Source organism: Miscanthus floridulus, chromosome 9 (assembly GCF_019320115.1).
Source record: "Miscanthus floridulus cultivar M001 chromosome 9, ASM1932011v1, whole genome shotgun sequence".
Lineage (NCBI taxonomy): Eukaryota > Viridiplantae > Streptophyta > Magnoliopsida > Poales > Poaceae > Miscanthus > Miscanthus floridulus.
In genome coordinates, this window is record NC_089588.1 from 84,625,683 (window position 1) to 84,649,251 (window position 23,569).

The 23,569-nt window shown below is 47.5% G+C and overlaps 2 protein-coding genes and 1 non-coding gene across 3 annotated transcripts; 2 read left to right on the plus strand and 1 right to left on the minus strand.

Annotated features, from left to right (window-relative positions):
* Positions 1–11,136: 11,136 nt before the first annotated feature.
* Positions 11,137–13,060, plus strand: LOC136482288 (probable protein S-acyltransferase 1). Its single transcript, XM_066479508.1, has 3 exons — positions 11,137–11,367; positions 11,554–11,736; positions 11,856–13,060. Exons 1-3 carry the CDS (start codon positions 11,248–11,250, stop codon positions 12,918–12,920), a joined length of 1,368 nt encoding a protein of 455 aa, XP_066335605.1. The 5' UTR covers positions 11,137–11,247; the 3' UTR covers positions 12,921–13,060.
* A 4,410-nt stretch (positions 13,061–17,470) lies between these two features.
* Positions 17,471–18,732, minus strand: LOC136482289 (uncharacterized). The gene has a single exon (XM_066479509.1). It carries the CDS (start codon positions 18,561–18,563, stop codon positions 17,910–17,912), a length of 654 nt encoding a protein of 217 aa, XP_066335606.1. The 5' UTR covers positions 18,564–18,732; the 3' UTR covers positions 17,471–17,909.
* Positions 18,733–22,222: 3,490 nt separating this feature from the next.
* Positions 22,223–22,361, plus strand: LOC136484572 (small nucleolar RNA Z247). Its single transcript, XR_010766083.1, has one exon. It is a non-coding gene; the product is annotated as a small nucleolar RNA Z247 (small nucleolar RNA).
* The last annotated feature ends 1,208 nt before the right edge of the window (positions 22,362–23,569 follow it).

The window sequence follows — 23,569 nt, forward strand, 5'->3', positions numbered from 1 at the left end:
GCCTCAGAGTATTACAAGCCTCCTACCTCATTTTTTAAATTTACATTCGAATTTATCTTTTGTATTGTGCATTAGGTTATAAGAGTTGATTGAAACCCAGTTGTTGCATTACTTACCTTGTCCATAATATATGTACCTGCAACCTTACTAGTATGTATAGGTCACTCTATGCTTAGCTATGCTTAGACCGATAGAAGTCGGGTGATTCCTGTCGCCTGCGAGACATAGGTGGCTACTCTGACACTGGTTGGCTATATTTGCTATCAGTGGAAAAGAACCAGGTGATAATGAATAACTAGAGACTGGACAGGATCCGGTGCTATTATGGTTGTTGATGCCAGGCTAGGCATGTATTCTTTGATCCCAGTCTGTGTCATTTAAGGACCGCTTCAGTTGTCGAACCTTGGTTGAGATTGAAGGTACCAAACACATAACAGGGGGCCTGAGTTATAGTTGACCGTGAAGCCAATTAGCTCATTCGGGTTGAGTATATTGAACCGTTAGCATTGCTGGGAGGGAAGGCTGAAGGAAGGGGACAGGTCCAAGACCATGTTTGCTATGGGCTTCAAGGCTTCGGGAATTCATGTGAGGATACAGGATCATGAGTTTTGCGAAACGATCCAGACTCACCTGCCGAATGGAGTGAACGGTAATCCACACGAGCTAATGTGGGCTCGTACGGGTGTGTGTTTGGGATTGCCCTAACTGGATGAAATCGATTCGAATCGTCAGTCTCTCCCGAATAGTGAGAAACTCATACCTTGCTCTGGCAGTCGTAGTAACTGATGAAACATGATGGTTCTGTTGATCATGATAATTGAATATGGTTACTACTGTGATACTTAGTAATCAAATGATTATTACAGGATAGATGCAAACTTAGCTATAATTGGCTTCACTGAATTTGATGCTAAAATATTGAAAGTAAGAACTTACATAGTAAGCTCTTTTGCAAAAGATTTTGCTATCCAACTAGCTGCACCAAATAAACCATGCATATCCTTGGAGTCTTTATTTTTCTCTTATCGGGTAAGTCTGGCTGAGTACAATTGAGTACTTAGGGTTTTATCCCACCATGTTGCAGGTGAAGTACTATGTTTGCTGAAGGTGGTGACTAAGTGCCGGTGGGCTCGGCTATTCTAGTATTGCTTCTCATCTATGCTTTTGTTGGAGGGTGTCATCAGAGCTAGCAATATGATTCAAAATTATGATATGGTAATCATTTTAAAGTTATGTTGTTTTAACCTATTGGATTTGAAACTAAACTTGTATTAATTACTTGTGACCCTATTGTAATATTATTTCCTGCTACAAACTCTGTGTATATAATATGTATTTGCTTAATCAAGTACGATCTTGGTTGTGAAGTTTATTTATCGAGGCCTTCGTGGTACTCGATGGACTACCAGGGTTTATATAAGTGAGCGTATGCATGTGTCAACATGTTTAATGAGGGACAGTCACTACTAAATCTTGTATAAATTGGGCGGTTCTAGTCACATTCTGCCCCCATGAACTTCCAAAAGAATGGAGAAATTGAAATCTTGCAAACTAAGTCATGTGATAATCTAGTAGATTTATTCACAAAATCTTAGAGGTTTGCAAGCATCAGGGGAAGAACCTCTCTAAAATATAACCTGTTTCAACATCACATTATACTCTTTTTCCTTTATATGAGTTTTACTCTTCTGGAGTTTTATCACAAAGTTTTTAATGAGGTAATGTTAACACATAGTGAAATGTCATATTATCTATTTTTTCTCACATAGGGTTTTCAAAGATAATATTTATGGCATATTGATCTTTGATCAAATTGTTTTTAGATTGTCTTTGGGACACCTAAAGGGTCTATTAACATTGGAGTTATATATATTATGGTGTTTCTCCTTATTATTTTTTCCATTGGGTTTTAAGGAGTTTTGCCTGGTATATCGATATACTTTGGTTTTTTCCCACATGGTTTTTCAAAGCTTCAAGACGATGACTAATGAACAAACAACGATACCTACAAGAAACCAATTGATCAAGGGGGTGTTAAGATTTATTATTAGTGATCAATTTATTGTTAATCACATAATTTAGCAACTACTAATGACAGTTGTGTAGTAGGCATTAGAGAGACACCTTTTGTCCAATTGACACCCTTTGGCCATTAGGCAACTGCCCATTGGGCTTGTATATAAACCCTGTACTGTTCATCACAATAATACATCGGTCATTTCATTGATCGCTCTCGCTTTCACCGTTTCCACTTAACACTTTCAAAAAAAAATTTGAAAAAATTAAGAAGTATATATGTGCCTGTTCTAAATTGATAGCATTAAATCTCAGGCAAACTATGGTTTAAGTACATTCAAAAAGGGATTCATGACCAGGGAGAAAACATGTTTAGAGATTTTTAAGCCCGGACTCCTAATATACAAGCTCTAGCATCTCAATTCTACTGACCTACCCAAGCTGTCCCAACTGGGGATTGAACTCGGGTGGGCGGCACTCCCACCAAGCGGCATCACCACCGAGTCACCGGTTCATTCGCAAAACACGTTTAAAAGTTGAAAGAAACATATTTCCACTTTTCCATCCTGCCCAACATGAAGCTAGTAGTTGTCAAGTACTTTGAAGCCGTGCGTTCCTAGTGTCACATCACCTCGCATCATTCCGACTGTGTTGGTAGTGGAGTTTATCTTTATAATAGATATAGATTAATACTTCCTCTGTTATCTTTCATTGGGCGCGAGAGGTGACATCCTGGGATACTAAGACAAGTGGCTAACTCCTCTTGCATGCATTAGCATCCCTCAGTTTCTCTCTTCATGCATTTTTCACAATTGGCTACATTAATTAAGCATGCACTGGCCGTTTGATTTCCCTTGGCAAGTATGAACACGATTGGATGCAGTAAGAGTAAATGTCCACGGCTCCTCTTCGAGTTGTACCTGCCTCAGAAGGTACCCCATGTGCCCAACATATCGTCAAAAATGAAAAATCATGGTACGCCCAATAAAAGATAATGGAAGGAGTAGAAATAAAGGATAAAAGGTCAATAACTGCTAGAGCATATCATTAGACTTCCACCATACTTGGTGAAAATATCACTCGCTGTATGTTTCAATGTAAAGCTGAAGAAGCCTACAACAATCCTAGAACCTGATTGATCCCATATGATGCCTGCATAAAAATAGACATCCATCATATTTTATGTCAACCTAAACACTAGTGCTGTCAGGGGTGGAGGCAGGGAGGGGGAGGGGGGCTCAAGCCCCCCCTACCGTCCATGATCTCCTAGAGCCCCTCGAAGAATTTTTGCTTCTGGGTGTAGAATGGGACAATTGTGTAGATTGTTTGCAATAGTGTGGCGATGAGTAGGATGACGGTAGTCAAGATGGTACATGTGCACAAAGCTAGCACGGACACCTATTCCACAGCTTTTTACAGTGTTGGCTCACCTTAAGTTGCACATCCCAAAACCTAAATTGGCTCATTAGTGCTTCAAAACCTATGCCATTAACCATCTTCGCAATTCCTTGTCGCTACTCAGCAAATTTTTTACGAGCCCTTTAGACCTCAGCAGCTCCACATCTCTTTCGGTGTTAATCAGAGTATTCATGAAGAACATGTAGGAGAGCACCTCGTACCCGACGCTTGGATGCAACATCTTCTCGGTCACTTTTTCGGCCTCAAACACTCACAAATACAAAAATGATTTTGCAGGGCGGTGCCCAAACATTAACCGAGGCGGTCATAAAATCCAACCGCCTCGCAAAATGCCTGAGGATTTTCAGAGGCGGGCATTTTCATTTACTGAGGCGGACACATTTAACCGCCTCACAAAATCGATTTACTGAGGCGGTAAAAAAATAACCTCCTAAAATCGATCTACGAAGGCGTCTGTAGATGGTGGCCGAGCCCACCTGGCCCATCTATTCATGGTAATGGATTCCTACTATATATACGCCCAACCCCCTCCTGGCAGCGGCACTGCACGGGCTAGCCACGGCAGCGGCACACCGGCTTCCCTCCAGCGGTGGTGCCCCCCACCAGCCTCCACCTCCAAATATGGCATCCTCCACCACCTTCACCTCCAAATCCGGTGACCTCCACCATCTCCACCACCTCCAGCTCTAGATCCGGCGACCTCCACCACATGCACTCCAGATCCAACTAACATCCACCATCCCTCCACCACCACGAGCTCCAGATCCTGGTGACTTGCACCACCTCCCAGCGGCGGATCTGCACCCTCTGCCGACGGCAGTTTCCGTTGGAGGGCGGTCCTGATGAGCGGCGGTGCTCATGCATGGATCCTGCAGCCATAGATGGGCTTGGTGGGCCTATGGATGGGCTCGGCAGGCTTGTCCTATGGATTTCTCCTTTTTTTTTATTTTTATTTGATTTACTGAGGTGGACATTTGGACCGCCTCGGGAAAGATGGATTTACCGGGGCCTTTGCTCCGAGGCGGTTGTGATGCCCGCCTTGGTTAATCCATTTTGCCTGCCCCCAAAAAAGATTTTGTAGTAGTGGACATGATTGCATGAATCTTGATTTGCTTGGGATGAAGGGTTTTTAGGGGCAAAACTTGTTTCAAATAGGAGTAGTTAGTAAAGTCTTCCTCCATCCTAGAAAGGGTATAATTCTAAGAGTAATGATAATCAAACATCGACTAGTGGAATGCGCCCGGTTGTAGATTAATATTATCCACCCTCTCGACTAGGTGATTTCATTCTAGTAGCTTGTTTCCTACTGATACCCTTCTACTCTACATATGTTCAAGTTCTTCCATAAGAAAAATGTTTGTCACCATAGATGTATGACCTACAAAAATATATTTCTCCACTAATTTTGCAATGGCACAATTGCAATTTTGAATTAGGTTGTTTCAAATACTTAGTGCATACAAGTTCTAAATAAAGGAGCCCAGGAAAACAAGTTAAACTAGCCCATTAACATACCATTATATTACGCCATCACAAAGTGACGCCTAGGATCAATTAGCCCGACGCAACCTATCAGGGCGCATTCCATTGTAGTATCAAATTATTAATATTTGCTCAAAAAATCAAATTATTAATATCGTTGAATTTCTTGTGAAATATGTTTTGATAGTACATTTATTTGAGTTTTATAGGTTTAATTTGTATTTTTTTTAAATGATCAAAGTTAAAGAAATTTGACTTACTAGTCCAAAACTACAGAACTACTATCATTTGGAAGGGATGGAGTAATATGTTATGCACTCCCCACAAAAAGTGTTATTGTCACTTTCCGAGAAGTTAAATATTTTTAAAATGTGACCAAATATATATAAGAAAATATTAAATTTATGGTGCATTTGGTATCATTAGATGAACCATTGAATATATTTTTTTATTAAATCCTTATTTAAAGATACAAATACTACTAATATTTTTTATAAATCTAGTCAAACTTAAAAATATATTTGTCCACTAATTTAGAAATTACACTAGTGCAATTTTGAAGTAGGTTGTAGGTGAGCCCTAGCTCATCCCCTGTCTTTTCCAATTCTTCTCCAACTAGCCAAATATATTATATATATCGATCATTTGTTAGTCCTGAGATCTCCTGGCACGGGTGAGCCGACCGCTCACCATTGTTGCCGACCACACACACTATGGCTGGAGGTAGAAGAAGAGAGGAAGAACAGAGCGCTCACACATACAGCACAAGCACCAGCGTTGGCCGGAGCTCTGCAAAGGAGATGGCAAAACTAAACTCGCTCAACTTTACTAACTTGCAGTGGGAAGCTATATATACAACTCTACCATCTAATCCTAGTACATAAACATGACAGGCTACCATGCTGCTATAGTGACTAGATGTGACAGTAGGGCCGACTTTGGCGCATGTCGCTGTTGTGGCTACAGTGTGGCAGGAGAGCCTTTCGGCGCCTGCCCCTACCGCAGCTACAGTGCAGCAGCAGGGGAGCCCTTTTGGCGCCTGCCCCTACCACGCGTATAGGCGAGGGAGCAACAGATTACTTTACAATTCTTCCCTTAATCTTGTTGCTAAACCTAGAACCTCCATCATGCCGATCATCTTCTTCAGCTCCATGAATCGAAGATAGCCGAGCGGCTTGTTGAGGACGTCCGTGAGTTGTCGACCAGTTTCGACGAACTCAATGACGATCTGCCCTCCATCGACATAGTCCCTGAGGAAGTGGAACTTGACATTGATGTGCTTGCTCCAGTCGTGGAGAATCGGATTCTTTGCGAGGGTGATGGTGGGTTGGTTGTCCACCATCAGTGCTGGTGGATGAGCTTCCACACTGGTCAGCTCGCCCAGCAGTCGGCGTAGCCACACAGCTTGGCACACTGCTGTGGCTGCCACCATGTACTCTACCTTGCACGTGGACAGCGCCACCAGCTTCTGTTTTAGCGACAGCCATGAGATTGGAGCTGACCCAAGGAAGACGAGCATGCTAGAGGTGCTCCGCCGTCCGTCGATGTCCCCCGCCATGTCTGCATCACTGAACACAGTGAGTTGCAACCCACTTCCACCGGTCTTGGGAAAGACGATCACCTGATCCACCGTCCCCTTGACGTAGCGCAACAGCCGCTTCACCATGGCCCAGTGATCATCTCGGGGATCCTCTATGAAGCGGCTAACGTAGCCCACAGCAAACACAATGTCCAACCTAGTGTGAACTAGGTAGCGTAGACCGCCAATGATGCTCTGGTAGAGTGCTACATCTACATTTGCCGCAGTACTGGCCTTCGTCAGCTTCAGTCGCTCCTCCATCAGAGTCACGCACGGCTTGCACTCAGCCATGCCGCTTCGCTCCAACAGCTTTGAGGAATACGCACTCTGACTGAGTGTGAGCGCCTCCTTCCCCTATCTCACCTTGATCCCGAGGTAGTAGGAGAGTGCGCCGAGATCGCTCACTTGAAAACGAGCCACCATCTCATGCTTGAAGCTATTGATATCCTCCGCACGTGCACCAGTGATGATCAAGTCATCCACATACATGCTAACGACGAGCTCCTCCTTCCCCCATCGCTGCATGTAGAGCGTGTGGTCAGTTACACACCACGTGAACCCAAGCTCACCCAGCGTGGCGTCAAGCTTGGCGTTCCATGCTCATGGGGCCTGCCGCGACCCATAGAGCACCTTGCGTAGTCAGAGTACCCTATGCTCCACTCCCATGACGGTGAAACCCAGAGGTTGTTTGACAAAGACTGTCTCTGCTAGCTCACCATTGAGGAAGGCTAATTTACGTCCAGGTGATGGACACACTAGTCCTTTGATGCTGCCAAAGCTAGCAGCAGTCGGATAGACTCCATGCGCGCTACCGATGCAAAGACTTCCTTGAATTCGATGCCCTTGCACTGGACAAAGCCTTGGGAGATGAGGCGCGCCTTGTGCTTGACAATGGCGCCGCGCTCGTCCCGCTTGACCTTGTGCACCCACTTCAGGATGATCGGACGACATCCTAGAGGTGGATCAATGAGCTCCCAAGTCTCATTTTCTTTGATCGCCTTCATCTCCTCCAGCATTGCCTGTCACCAATTTGCATCGCGCTCGGCCAGCGCGAACGTGGGTGGTTCCTCTGCACTGACGAGAAGTAGCTCTGGGTCATTAAGCAGTCAACCTGTCAGGCCTAAGGACCCTATGCCACCGACGATGTCGTCCAGCCTGTAGAACCGCACCTCCTCACTGTCATGGAAGGCATCCATGAACTCAGTGATGTAGCTTGGAGGTGAGATGAACTCGATCGACGTCGATGGAGTCCATTGTTCCGCCAGAGTGGTTGGCAGAACACCTAGAGTGCTTGGCACCCCGGTTGCAGTGCTCAGCACTACTCCTAGACCGCTCGTCACCACTCCTGGAGTGGTTGGCACCACTGCAAGAGTGCTCAGCACTAGTCTTAGAGTGATCAGCACCACTGTAAGACCTCTCGGCTCTGCTATGGGAGCGTTTGGCACTCGTCCTGAAGTGGTCGACACCACTGTAGGATAGCTCGGCACCACTCCTAAAGTGCTTAGCACCCCTCCTGGAGTGCTCGGCACCGCCCCAGGAGTGCTTGGCTCTGTTGCTGGAGTGGTCGGCACCTCCTCTCCAGCGTCTCCACCACTGTGGATGACCAAGTGTTCGACGATGAAGGTGTTGGTGAAGCTGCTAGCTTCCCCCCATGCCCAGACTGTCCCAGTCCTAGGCCACCTTCTCGTCGAACATGACATCGCACAAGACAACCACCTTGCCTCTGCATGGGTCATAGAGCCGGTACGCCTTGGTACCTTCCTCGTAGCACAGGAGCACCATTGGTGTGCTCCTATCCTCCAGCTTGGTGAGGACCAGCTTCGTCTTCCTAACGTGGCCGATGCAGCCGAAGATCCAGAGGAAGGACATGCTTGGCTTGCGCCCATACCAAGCTTCTAACGATGTCTTGCCCTTCAGGGCCTTGGTGGGCCCATGGTTGAGGATGAACACCGCCGTGGTCACCACCTCACCCTAGAACCTTGTCGGCATGCTCCTGGCCTTTATTATGGATCGAGCCATGCCAACCACCGTCTAGTTCTACCGCTCCACCATGCTATTCTGCTGTGGCAAGTACGGCGCGATGTGGTGTTGCACCACACCCTGATCCGCGCAGTACTCAGTGAACTCCACCGAATGAATTCACCGCCATGATCAGTTCACAGCACGCATAGCTTCTTGCCGCTCTCCTGCCTCCGCGCGCGCATTAAACTTCTTCATCGCCTCCGCCACCTCATCCTTGCTCGTCAGGAGTTGCAGCCACATATAGGAATTACAATCATCCACGAGCCGGAGGAAAGTACTGCCGACCACCGTTTGTGGCTAGCGTGTTTGGCCCACAGAGATTGCCAGTGGACGAGCTCGAGAGAGTCCATTGCATGATACTTGGCCGCCTTTGGGAATGACAACCTCCTCTGCTTCTTAGCTAGACAGCTGTCACATAGCTCGCCTCCGTGCTTGATGTGGGGCAGCTCTCGGACCATCTTCTCCAGCCGACCGAGCACGTCAAAGTTGAGATGGCCGAACCAGGCATGCCACTACCATGGCCCCTCGGTGTGCCGTGCTGCCAGGCACACCAGCTGCTCCACCTTCAAGTCAAGCAGGTACATTCGATTATGTGAGCATTTTACCTTTGAGAGAAGACGTCGCTCCTGATCCTGAATCTTTAGGATCCCACTCTCGATCAGTACCTCGCATCCGCGCTCGTCTAGCTGTCCGATGCTAACGATGCTTGAACACAGCTACGGGATGTAGTACACATCTGTCAGCGCACAGTGCTCACCATTTTAGTACCTGAAGATGATGGTGCCGCGCCCTCGGATCGTCACCCTTGAGCCATCATTGAACTTTACCATGCCGGTCATGTTACCGTCGAGCTCGGAGAAGGCTTCCATGGAGCCCATTAGGTGGTTGCTGGCGCCGGAGTCTAGGTACCACCGCTGCTCCTATTCGTCGCCCACACGTACGAGGTGGACTTGGGCACGTGGTTCGTCGAGGTTGACAGCCTTCAGAGCCTTGCCGTGCCCTTTCACCGCCATCACCTCTTCCTTCTCTTTGGCCTCAACGTTGTGCAGTGCACAGAACGTCACCATCAGGAGAGTGGCCTCATCATCCTCATTAGCCTGCGCTAAATGAGCCTCAGCCTTCTTCTCCTGCTTGTGATTTGGGCACTCCTTTACCCTAATGGCTCGTCTTCCCATAGCAGTCGGCAGACGTTGGGGTCGACCTCTTCTTCTTCTTCTCCGAAGAAGCCTTGCCATGACGCTTGCCATCACCACCTGCGGCTAGAGTAGGCTTCTCCGGACTTCTTCTAGGTAGCCCACTCCTCCTCTGTCAGCAGCAGCTTACCGCTGTCCGTCGTTGCTGTGGCCTGCTCCATGCACTCGTCCACCGACCCGCAGACGGCCTATCACATCCTCAATGGTGAGGGTGGACAAGTCCTAGCATCGTCTAGGATGTACTTCACCGGCACGGAGTGAAGGTACTTGGAGACCGTCTCTTCTTCGTCGATGGTGACACTGTGGCTCCTCAACTTGTTGATGAGCGTCTGTAGGCGGAGAGAGAAGTCCTCCACCGACTCACCATCCTTGAACTTAAGGGTGGCGTACTCCTGTTTCAGCAGCTAGGTCATCGCCTTCTTTGCGCGGTCGAAGCCGACACGCATCGCTGCAATGGTCTCCCACGCCTCCTTAGCAGAGTTCTTCACCCCCAACGGCTCCTGTACTCCGCTGGTACAACAACGAGGATAGCATCTAACGCTGACATGTCGTCTTCTTCGCTGTCGGTGCTCTTGTCACTGGCATTCCAAAGCCGTCGGGCTCTGAGCTTGACTTTCATGGTCACTGTCCACTCGCCATAGTTGGTGCGAGTCAGCGTTGGCCAACTGATGCCGCTGACCTCCCGCACCGTACGCACGACGACTTTCTAGTCGTGGCTTGGCAGCCACATCAGCTGCCGCTGCTGTCGTCCATCTCCTAAACCGTCCGTCATCGCCAGCGGTTAGTCCGGCGACGGTGCTTGTACGACTCTGATACCACTTGTTAGTCCCGAGATCTTGGCACAGGGTGAAGCCGACCGCTCACCTGTCGTTAGTCGACCACACACACTACGGCTAGGGGTATAAGAAGGGAGGGAGAAACAGAGCGCGCACACACAGCACAAGCACCAGCGTTAGCTGGAGCTCTGCAGAGGAGATGACAAAACTGAATTCGCTCAACTTTACTGACTTGCAGTGGAAAGCTATATATACAACTCTACCCATCTCATCCTAGTAAACAGACATGTCAGGCTGTCATGCTGCTACAGTGACTAGATATGACAGCAAGACTGACTTTACGCCTACCCCTGCTGTGGCTGCAGTGCGACAGAAGAGTCTTTCGACGTCTGCCCTTACTATAGCTACAGTGTAGCAGCAGGACGGACCTTTCGGCGTCTGCACTGCCACGCGCAGCAGATTATTACTTTACATCATCGTGGAGCTGTACGTGAGCTGTGTGATGCGCGTGCTATGTTTAGGCATGGTGATTCCCCAATAACAATCAGGAGGATGCGCTATAGCTTCTCCCTCCTATGGATAGCACAATGATGTCCGAAACGGAAAAACGAGGAGACGAGCTTCCCGTCCCTCCTTCCCCACCACCTCCATTCCGGCCGCTGCCGCTCTGCAGGGCCGGCCCATGCGCGGGTGAGGTGAAGGTGACGACGACGCGGCGGCGCGCGTTCACCGGACCAGCGGCGGCCCACCGGCGGAGACGATGAAGGGGAGGCCACTGTTCAAGAGCCCTCTCCCCCGCAGCTACCTCTCCGACACCTCCAGCGTCTCGTCGGCCGCCGTTGCCACCCACCGCGTCTACCAAGTCTGGAGAGGGAAGAATGTACGTGCGTGCGTTCGTTAATTGATGGCTAATTGATTAATTAATTCATTACAAGCTGCCACGATCGATCGTTGCTACGTAGTAATTAACAATGGCGATCGATCGAGGACTCTCTCGTGGCCGATCCTGATGTCGTTGTCTGATCGAGATGCATGGTTTGGTCTTTGGTGCTGATGTCGTTGGCAGAGATTCCTGTGCGGCGGTCGGCTCATCTTCGGCCCGGACGCGAGCTCCATCGTTCTCACGGTGGCGCTCATCATGACGCCGCTCGCGCTCTTCGTCGCCTTCGTCTCGTTCCGGCTCGCCGAGCTCATCGGGAAGCCGCTCGGCACCGCCGTCCCGGCGACGGCCATGGCGGTCGGCGTATTCGTGAGTCCGTGGCACGCACACATACATACAATCAATCACGGACCAACTCTACCTAGCTGTAGCACGCGGCCGGCGGCGTCGATCATGATATCATTGCGATGGTGCGTGCGTGCGTGCAGGACGTTGTGGTGCTGGTGCTCACGTCGGGTCGGGACCCCGGCATCATCCCCCGGAACGCGCGGCCGCCGGAGCCCGACGACGCGGCGACGGACAGCTCCTCCTTCGCGTCCCCCGCGACGGGCGCGTCGTGGTCGCTGCCCCCGACGCGCGACGTGTACGTGAACGGCGTGGTGGTGAAGGTGAAGTACTGCCACACGTGCATGCTGTACCGGCCCCCGCGCTGCTCGCACTGCTCCGTCTGCAACAACTGCGTGGAGCGCTTCGACCACCACTGCCCCTGGGTGGGCCAGTGCATCGGCCGCCGGAACTACCGCTTCTTCTTCATGTTCATCTCCTCCACCACCTTCCTGTGCCTCTACGTGTTCGCCTTCTGCTGGGTCAACCTGCTGCTCATCTCCCGGCAGTACTGCGTGAGCTTCGGCCACGCCGTGGCGGAGTCCCCGGTCTCCGGCTGCCTCATCGTCTACACCTTCGTCACGGCGTGGTTCGTCGGCGGGCTCACGGCGTTCCACTCCTACCTCGTGTGCACCAACCAGACCACGTACGAGAACTTCCGGTACCGGTACGAGCGCAAGGCCAACCCCTTCAACCGCGGCGCCGGCAGCAACATCGCCGAGATCTTCTTCTCGCCGATCCCGCCGTCCAGGAACGACTTCCGGGCCAAGGTGTCCCCCGCCGACCCGGACGCCGCCGCGCTCTACTACCTCGGCCCGCTGTCGTCCGAGTCGCGGATCAGCTTCTACACCAGGGCCAGCCTCAGCTTCGACATGGCCAAGGCCAGCTTCGACCTCAACTACTCCGCCAAGCGCACCAGCGTCGCGTCCTCCGACTTCGGCGACATCTACGGCGGCAGCCACGGCGGGCACGGCTCCGGGGCGCTCGACCGGGTCTCTACTACGCACCTGCAGCAGCCGCGGCACTCCATCTTCGGCGGGCCCGGCAGGGAGAGCAAGAAGGCGGAGGACGAAGCGGACGCCGTCACGGCGGAGCTCGGGGCCACGATGCACATGCACTACGGCGCCGCCGCCGGCCGGTCGCGCGCGAGGGAGTTCGAGGTGGTGTGATCGAGCGCGCGCATGCAGGGGAACGAGGGGGGTCGTTGATCGAGAAGAAGCAAATGCTGCCGTGTTCTCAGCTCGATCGTGAAAATGCGATTTGCGCGTGTGCTTTTTTGCGTGATGTCGATGTCGTACGTACGTGTAAGTAGCCCCAGCTTCGTCCTCCATATGTATGTTTGGAAATGGGATGGCTCATATCATAGCATTCTACTTCCTTCCTGCATGGTACATTGTAGTTCGAGGCTTCATGTATATATAGTTGTTATACATACATGTATATAGGCTGCCTATGCACATACATGCGCACATGTGAGTTGATGTCTGCAAGAGTTGAGTCCGATGCTAGTAATTACGAAGCAGGAGATACCGTGGAATCGATGATTTTTCACCACGTAAGACTCACCCACTAAGGAATTAAACTAGAAATTCGATTTCTCGTACCGTGGCTCCGCTACCATACCATGCGGTCGTGGAACGCGTATCGAACAGGGCTTATATATGTTATACGTGAGAGGGAGCACTTTGATTTCAGGTCCTCTTTGGCGGGGCTATGGCTTCTCCAGAAATGAAGCCAGAAAAAGGTCATATTTTCGTGGTTTCGGCTTCACTACTTTTTGACTAGTTTTGGCTTCAAAAGCCATTTTCATATGCGAGTGTTTGGCAGGGCTTCTCCAAAAAGCCACAAAAGCCACAAGTAAAGCCCCTCTAGAAGCAGTCCCAAAGAGCCATGTGATGCTCACCTTCTCTATATCCGGCAACATTGTCCAGTCCATAATTAGGGTTTGAAGTTTTGGGCTTTGGGCTCTAGCGACCCTCTCTCAAATCCCTCAATTTGGTAGTAGTGGCCGCTACTAGCCCCAGGAGATGAAGGAATCGATTGATTGGGTGGAAAAAGGGCGGGAGTGGAATGACTTGATGTGTTAGCGCAATAGCATGATCCGCGAGAGATGAAGGAGGATGGGGGTGGGATCATAGATCCATGACATTGTGAAAAATAAATCCTTGAGGCGAGGAGGAAGGCGGTGATGGCAAAGTTCATTGAAATGGCATGTTGATGTTAGAGGCAAGCAAGCTGTAGGGGCCATGTTGCCGGCAGCGGTGGAGCTGTGGTTTGGGTCGAGGCAAAAGATGACTTGGGATTGTTGTTATGTCTGACTAAATTAATCTAGGTCATCCTATCTTCACCTAATGGGTGGGAAAACTAGTTTTTCATGGTCCTAGAATACACAATTGTTTCCTGCTGCCCCCCCCCCCCCCCCCCCCCCCCCTCATTCACTATTAACTTAAGGCTTGTCTGGATACACTTGTATCTATCTCAATCTTTTGTCTTGGAGTGGATTAAGATGAAATTAAACCAAGTTTCACTCTAATTCACTCCCATCACACATGGATTAAGATGAATACGGATACATCCAAACAAGACCTTAAGAAGTCAAGAGGCATGTGTCCTAGGTTCAAAACGATAACAGACATGTGCTGCTCACTTTGTGATGTGCTTTTATGTTACAAGGATGGACTTAATTTCTTTCCCAAGGGTTCCTACTTCCAAGTTTACCGTATAGCCTGTGCAATCATCCTGGACCACACAGTCAGAAACGAAATCTGCAAACACATGAAGAATTGTATTTCTGCACTCCATGGTGTCCCATTTTGTGCTCCTTCGAGCTCCATCAAATGCATCAAGAATAAGAACATTATATTCATCTGGATGGAAATTACTGAGCTACTAATTAAAAGCCTATAATAAACTGACGGGAAGACAGGAAGCCTATCAAACCTGGCGCAAGAGTCGCCTGCAATACTTTATTTACATTAATTGACTTGATCAAGCCTTAGCTCGAGACATTTTGCTTTGATCTCACAGTGCGCTAACCATAAAACTTAAGATGGTAGAAAAATACGGATAACTCACTCATATTTCAAAAAAAAAAAAGACATAAACCTAAGTTGATGGGGAAAAAAGTATGGACAATTCACTCCGTAATTAACCAAGAATGACAATTGACAACAAATAAATCAAACCTTTCGACTGTTGAATAAAGAACGACTGGCTTCACTACCAGTCAACAAGTAGCACAAAACCAGGAGTAGATTAATCGACTTCATCTGTGGTTGGTATCTGACTGCTGAATCAACAACAGGTCCATTTCATGATTGATGCAATCTGATAAACTGGCGGTTTGGCAAGCACCAATAAAGTCATATCCAAGTGTTGCTAATGAATGCGTCTATTAGGAAAGTAGAGCATGTGCAACAACAGTAAACCTTCATCTGCAATACAACATCAGCTTTGAGTCCCAAGCAAGTTGGGTACGATAGAGATAGAACCTAACATGAGGACCACCAACTGAAAGAAACATATGGATCTATACTAGAAAAGGCAGGAAAATGTCAGCTTTGTACAACTCAGATACCAGAAGAGACATTTCTCAGGAAAAATAGAGTTGAAAAGAATTACACTCAAAATATTTGTTTTTAGGAATGTTTTGAAGCCCAAGACCAGGAGAACATCTCGTGCATTTCCGTAATCAAAAGACCCAAAACTCATCCAGCTCCTACAAAAAGAATTTTTTGTTGCCAATATTATGCCAGGTGCGCAGCTCCTAATTCATGCAAGATGTTCTTTTAAGGAATTTCTCGTGCTTAATGCTAATAAAGCCTCTTGAAATTGTTCGATCTTTGTGATGATGATGCTCATACCTTTCCTTGTGATGATGATGCTCATACCTTACCTGGATACAAGTGAGATAGATGATCAGTAATGCCCACTGCCATGTAAAGATAAGAAGCATACTACTCGCCCACTGTCCATTTCTCATACATCCGCTGTCTGATTTTGATTGGGATTCGCTATCATTTCAAACAATCAATACAACAAATGAATAACCAAGTTCTCATATAAACAAACAATGAATTAAATATACAAATAACTAAACAGTCCACATCTTGGCTGCTGGGCACAGGCACTGTGGCTCACTTGGATCCCCCCTCCTGAAGGCTTTCTCACAAAGATCTGGTGGAAATTCATTGTGCAAGCCAACCAGATTTACCAGAGAAAGCCTTCAAGGGAGAGAGGGACCAAGAGAGCCATGCCATTTGTCACTCTTAGCTCTAGGTTTACAGTTCAGACAACATTGGAGTTGTAGGCACAAGGGATCATTGACAGAACTTAGTGAACATTTATATAGTGTTCAGAACCTACTATATATGCATGATGCAGTTAACACATACTATTAAACTAATCTGATCAAGACAGGCAACAACTGAGGTATAATTAAAACAATAAGGTGCTACTGCATTGTAGACAGGTAAGATAAACATAGGCTCAACCGCCTAGAAAGAGACCAGATACTTTACCATAGTGGAACTATCTTTTTTAAGACAACTTTTGTCCAATGGTATCTGACTGTGCCTATCAATTGGTCCAACTCATGGTTATGTTTGATTCCCATTTGCTATTTAAACACCATCTTTCATGCTTGATCACCTAGTATCACAAGGCTACAACAAATTAACCAGCTTTGTATCAAGAGAAAGCTAAATGCTCACTTTCCTGTATATATGATGTTCACCGGTCTTTATTCATAGTCTTGACACATATGCATAAGAAAAATAATAGTACATGCCAGCAGAAGTTCTTGATAAGTTGGGTAGAGCCAATAGTTTAGCCGCATCACAAGGTTCAGTAACCTCTTTGAAGATGAGTCACAATTTTTACCCATAAAGCATGCAAGCACTTCCATAATTAATCGAATTGCGAAGGAGTGGATGTGCTGCCCTAATCCAAGTAGCATACTTGGATAGCCATATGAAATGGTTTGGTGCAGGGAACTATCTTTAGTATCTTATGAATCTCACTCGCTACACAAGAATACAACCACGAGAAATCACATAGCAGATATTCATACACAGTTGAAGATGTTCTGAACCAGGCAATTCAGTTGTCGCATCTGAATAAGTTCAACCATAGTCCAGCAGTATTCACCCACAGACAGGCTAAATAAAAAATGACAAGAATCACCTATTGGACAGAGATATAGAATATAGATGTCCTAAGTGACCTTTGGTTTAAGGAGTAGCCAAATTGCTTTTCCTAAAGAAGTACTAAGCGAAAGATTTACAAAGGTGTAAATATGGATCATAGTTGGTACAAGTAGTTAATTGTCAATGTCAAAATCTCTAGAGGACATCTTTTGCTGCCCAGCATATCACTGATAAAGTCAATATACTATTCTTGCAGCTACCAAATAATATTTGGCAGCACAGTGACATGAAGAAGCATATGAAAAATTGAAAACACAACATTACTTGGATTTGCTTTATTATTTAATGAGCAGAAGAAGAATAGCTTGGCCAAAACCATAAAATAGTTCAGAAGGAAACAGCACAGGTTTGCCACTCTTGGCTATCTAATTCAGTTATATAATGATTTTTAACAAAACAAAGGCATAAAGATGCAAATAGCAAAATTCATTTGCAAAATTAAAGGATAAATCTAAAAGCAAAAAAAGCATTTGGCTAACTCCACGAAGGAAGAATATGGTCGTCATTTAGTAGCATTTAAGTTTGACATTGCCACATCATTACAAACCTACTACTAGCAGACTGCAGATATACTCCTTTGAACTAGTTGGGTGTAGTCTCAATAAGATTCAGTGAATCACAATAAAACTGAGTATGGTTCTTGTCAACCTTTCCAAATTAGCTTCAGTATGTTGGATAACCCCTTCACGTTCTAATCAAATAATTGAGAAGTAATGATAACAAATTTAACAAATCATGAGATGAGAACCTAGAAGAGGTGTCCCTACAACCTGAGGTTCTGATTCGAAATAATCTCTTGGTGCAAACTGCAAAGGGATTCTACATTCTCCGACTTCTGGTTCCATAGTTCATTTGTTACACCACTTAAACTTAAATAACATCTGATTCATGGAACTATCATCATCATGAGGTCATCCATGCAATTCCTTCAGCTTCTCTCAATATCTCTCTTCAAAAACTAAGTACCACATGTTTAAATTTTTTCACGGAAGAATGTGCTAGGCGGTGGCACCCCGCGGGCACGCACGCGTCGACGTAGAGGCTGAGCCCGTTCTGCGCCGCCCAGAGCCCGCCCACGGCGCCCGCGCAGGCGAGCCCCGCCTCGGCGACGAAGTGGGCGCCGGCCGCCGTCGTGCCCCTGGGCGCGGAGGCGGAGAGCGACGAGGCGAGGGAGGCCGCCGCCACGGCGAGGAGGAGGAGGCGCGCGACGGCGAGCGCGTGCGCCTGGAGGTCCGAGGCCGGGAACGAGGCGGCGAGGAGGTCGGCCGCGCGGGCGAGCAGGAGGAGTGGCAGGGAGAGGAGGAGCGCGCGGAGGAGGGGAAGCGGGAGGTGGGGTGGGAGGAACGGGAACGGGAGCGGGAGCAGCGGAGGGAGGAGGAGGAGCGGCAGCAGGGGCGTGGAGGCGAGCGGGAGGAAGGCGAAGGGGAGCGCGAGGAGCGGCGGGAGGAGGCAGATGAGCGGGTGGCGGAGCAGCCGGATGAGGCGGTAGTGGAGGGAGGAGGGTGAGAGGTAGGAGACGGCGGCGACGACGAGGTGGGAGAGGGAGGCGGCGAGGAGGGAGAAAGAGAGGGCGAGGTGGCACGCGAGCAGCAGCGCCTCCGCCATTGGGGTCAGGCCAGTTGGAGCACGGCCGGGGTTCCGAGGAGGAGGAGCGGTCGATGCCGGAGTTTTGGGGGCAGGGGAGCGGAGGAGGGGAGCAGGAAACAGGGCGGCGAGAAATGCGGCGGGGCGAAGGAGCGAGAGCGCGGCCAGCCGTGCCCGCGAGGAGGATGGAGAGGGGCACCGGTTGCCGCCGGTATTCGGTCGTCCCGGCATGGACCCGGTTTTCTCCGGAAGCACACACCAACATGAACTTGCAAGTTTGCGTGAACGAACGGGTCTCAAATTCTCATCTACAGTTGTAAAGCATTAACAGTATTGCTGCCAAAGCATTGGAGTACAAAGCTATTCAAACAAATTCAAAAACGTTTATGCCCTTTTTGGATCAAACTATTTGGCTTAGAATTTAATATTTTCCACCACTTTTCAAATCTTAATGACATACCTACATTAAATTCAAAGGGTAAAAAATTGAAAGAGAGATAGTAAGAAATGGAAACAGAGATTTATCGCCAGCTCCGCAGCCTGATCTCCTACGCTCGTCTCTCGCGAGTCTGGACACACACAAAAAAAAACTCATTGTGGGGACCCTCCTCCCTACTGTTGTTAAGCTCTCTCACCGAGGACAACACTTCAATTAAGATCTAAAATGTAATGTGATTCTTGAAATAACATTCAATTCCACGAAACACATATAGGCTTCGTTTGGATGTAGATATTGGAGGGCTTGGAATTGAATTGGGTTGAATAGCAAATCAGGCTAGTTTTGGAAATGGATACAATACCAAAGGTATTGTTTGGATGCAGATGAAATTGCTAGATAGAATTCAACTGAGTGGCAAATACCAATTCATATTTGGATATCCATATCATCAAATTGGAATTGACAGACAACATCTCATCCCCTCTGCCACCTGTGGAGTGCAGCCCGCCATCGGAGGAAGGCAGGGAGCAGCGGCAAGGCCCGCCGGCGATGGAGGCAAGGAGGGGCGACGCGGCCCGCCGGCGAGGGAGGCAGGGAGCGACGACAACGTGAGGGAGGCAGGGAGCAGTGGCGCAGCTTCTCATGTCGAAGACGAAGGGGGTGAGAGAGAGACGCGGGGGGGGGGGGGGGGGGGAGACGCGATTCTAGCTAATACGGAGGGGCTCAGCTCGGTATTAAGGGTGAATGGTGAGAGCGGGACCAATACCGGTTGGTATTGAGTTTCATTTCCAATTCCAAATTCCATGACATCCAAATAGCGGCATAGGGGTTTTCTTGAATCACCTAGATTAGTCATTGGTCCCAACTCAAACTTACTTGAAAAGTTTAGCCAACTAAAGTTTGATCCTAGATTAGTCATTAGTCCCAACTCAAATTTACGTGAAAAGTTTAGCTAACTAAAGTTTGGTCCTATGTTTTGAGTACATAAACTATTGAAAAGGAATAAAGGAGTAAATTGGACTGAACCAAAATAGTAGTCCACCTTTTAATTTATCCGTTTAAATGGCCTACGACAAAACTTTAGATGATTAAAGTTTAGTATACATTGATCCAAACAGATCCTTAGGCATGCTTTGCAATGAATTTCATTTGCATCATTTTGTACATTTGGACAGAAAGTGTTGCTTAAATGAAGAGACCCCACGTTTTGATTTCGCATCGGATATTCAGACCTACTCCCTACGTTACGAATTATAAGTCATTCCAAGAATTATAGAGAGTCAAAGCGTCTCAGGTTTGACCAAAATTATATAGAGAATTACAAAGATTTACGACATCAAATAGGTATACTATAAAAATATATTTAATGAAGAATCTAATCATACTTAATTGGTATCTTAAATATTATTATTTTATTATATAAATTTGGTGAAAATTAAGATGCTTTGACCCTTCAAAAAAGTTGGAATGACTTATAATTTGGGATGGAGTATTTTCAATTCACATATTCGTGAACTTACCAAGCAGAATGTTTCTTCTAACAGATCAGAGTGGTTTTCCTGAGATATTATACTTTTTTTTGTCTTCGGGTAAACTATGCTAAGCTTCAAATGTTAAAGCACAAATCTTAAACTATTACACAACTTAGTTGTACAAAACCAACATATCAAGTTCACAAAACTACTTCGACCTAATGAGTAATAATTGACATGCACCGTAGAACTACTTTGGCGCTTGTTACCACAAAGCTACAATTTTCTTGCCAAAAAATACCTACTATTTAGGCACTGGGTTCTGTGATACCAAGTGCCAAAATAGTTGAAGTTTTGTGATACGTATCAAAATAATTATAGATCTTCATTATTATATAACAAAAATACTCATAGTTCCGTGAATTTTTGTCAACTAATATGATCATTGTCAGTCCGTCACAATCTGTTTGAATAGGCATTTACAACAAATATTAACTCACAGACCAATTGGCCCCAAATTTCCTAATGCTTTTTTGTCAAACAAATGGTGTATGGTTAACGCCATCCCTAGTTCCCTACCTACCATTTTATCGAGCAATACTTCGATAGTTCATGTCAAAAATCCTAGAAGAATTTTGAATGTATCTATTGTCAGGTATATCTGAACTAGTTCTCTGAGCTTCCTGATTTCATGTTTCATACTTGCATTGCACCTGAATTTAGCGGTTATGTATTAGGCAATCCATCCCATTGTTGTCAGCGAATGTAGAAAACTGCAATATGTGGCTTTGTGTTGAGCATTCTCCTGAAAAAAATGGCAGGATGACGTCACATAAAGAAGATAATGTGAAGGATTTATTGAAGAACTGCAAAAATGGGAACTTTGGGGCTCAAGAGAATACCAGTTTGTGTATAGGACTAAAGTATGCTCCTTATGTTGACAATTTTGACAGACCTTTTCATCAATCAATAGTTTGTATGGGCTTGCTTTGGCCTGCCAGAGCCTGTGACTGCCAATTGTTAGATGATAAGCATATCTGTTAGTCTAGGTTCGTTGTATCTTAGACTCATGCATGCGTGTATTGTAGATGGGAGGTGATCCTTGATTGTAGGACTCTCCTTGTTTTCTTGTTGTAACCATATATGTGTACATGCCACCACCTATATAACATGCAACCGTGGACCTGAGAAGGTACCACGTTCCACCAGTTCTCACATGGTAATCAGAGCATCTATCCTAGCGGAAAAACATGGCGCTTGCATCCTCTTCCACCGCCGCCGCCCTTGCCGGTTTTTCCCCTCTCGGCATGTTCCCGGTCACGGAGAAGTTGACCAGGAATAATCATCCTATGTGGAAGCTCCAAGTCCTCTCCGGCCTCCGAGGTGCGGAGATGGAAAAGTTCATCGACCCGACGGAGAAGCCGCCGGAGAAGTTCATTCCCCCCAAGGCCGAGGCGGACGATGGGAAGCCGGCCGCAGATGCGGCACCCATTCTGAATCCTGAGTTCAAGAAGTGGGTAGCCCAAGATCAGCAAGTCCTTTCCTACCTGCTTGGATCCCTCTCTCGCGAGATCGGATCTCAGATCACTGCGGTGACCACCGCAGCGGAGGCGTGGACTGCGATTCAGGCGCTTCATGCGTCACAATCAAGAGCCCGAATCATCAGCACAAGAATGGCTCTTGCTACCGCGTCCAAGGGTGCATCCTCGATCAACGAGTTCTTCACGAAGATGAAGGCTCTGGGAGATGAGATGGCATCTGCCGGACGTAAGCTCGAAGATGAGGAACTCATCTCCTACATCTTGACCGGGCTAGATCAGGAATATGATCCAGTGGTGACAGCGGTGGCGGCGCGAGTTGAACCGATCACCGTAAACGAGCTCTATGCGCAGCTTATCTCCTTTGAGCAGCGCATGGAGGCCAGGAGTGGGGGACAACAGTCCTCTGTGAACATGGCCACCAAGGGTGGCCGTGGTGGCAGCAACTACAACAACAACGCGCGCGGTGGCGGGCGTGGAGGCCGTGGTGGCGGCCGCGGACAGAAAGGAGGACGCAGTGGCGGGCGTTTTGAACCAGGCGTCTATTGCCAAGTCTGTGGCAAGGAAGGACACCCGGCCTACCGATGCTTCAAACGGTATGATTCATCTTATCAGGGCCCTCCACAAAAGACTGCTGCTGCTACCACCAGTTCATACGGTGTCGACACAAATTGGTACATGGACACTGGAGCCACGGATCATGTCACTGGCGAGCTGGAGAAGTTGACCGTCCGTGACAAGTATCACGGCGGTGATCAGGTGCATGCTGCAAACGGGGCAGGTATGGAGATTGCTAATGTTGGTCACAGTTATTTGCATTCACCTAATCTTCATCTCCGAAATATTCTTCATGTCCCACAAGCACATAAAAATCTCTGTTCTGTAAATCGACTCGCTCGTGATAATAATGTTTTTCTTGAATTCCACCCCCACCATTTTTCCATTAAGGAACAGGTGTCGAAGAAAATCCTCCACACAGGTAGATGTGAGGGGGGCCTCTATCCTTTGAAGCTACCATCCAAGTCGTCTCCAAATAAACAAGCCTTTGGTGCAGTCAAGCCTTCCACTTCACTATGGCATCGTAGGCTGGGCCATGCATCATCTCGGGTCATCCAGCAGGTCCTAAGCCGCCATAAGCTTCCTGTTTCCCATAGTCAAAATAATACTAGGGTGTGTGATGCATGTCAGTCAGGCAAGAGTCATCAATTGCCTTACCCTAGATCTACCAGTGTGTCGAGTCATCCTATGGATCTTGTTTTTTCCGATGTATGGGGCCCTGCCCCCAACTCTATTGGTCGCCATAATTATTATGTGAGTTTCATTGATGATCACAGTAAGTTTGTCTAGATATATTTGTTGAAACACAAATCTGAAGTCTATCAGTGTTTTCAAGATTTTCAAAAACTTGTTGAGCGACAATTTGATCGGAAAATTCGTGCCATACAAACAGATTGGGGAGGGGAATATCAAGCACTAAACTCCTTTTTCAGGCGCATAGGTGTAGAACATCATGTTTCATGCCCTCATGCGCATCAACAAAATGGGTCGGCCGAACGCAAGCACCGACACATTGTCGAG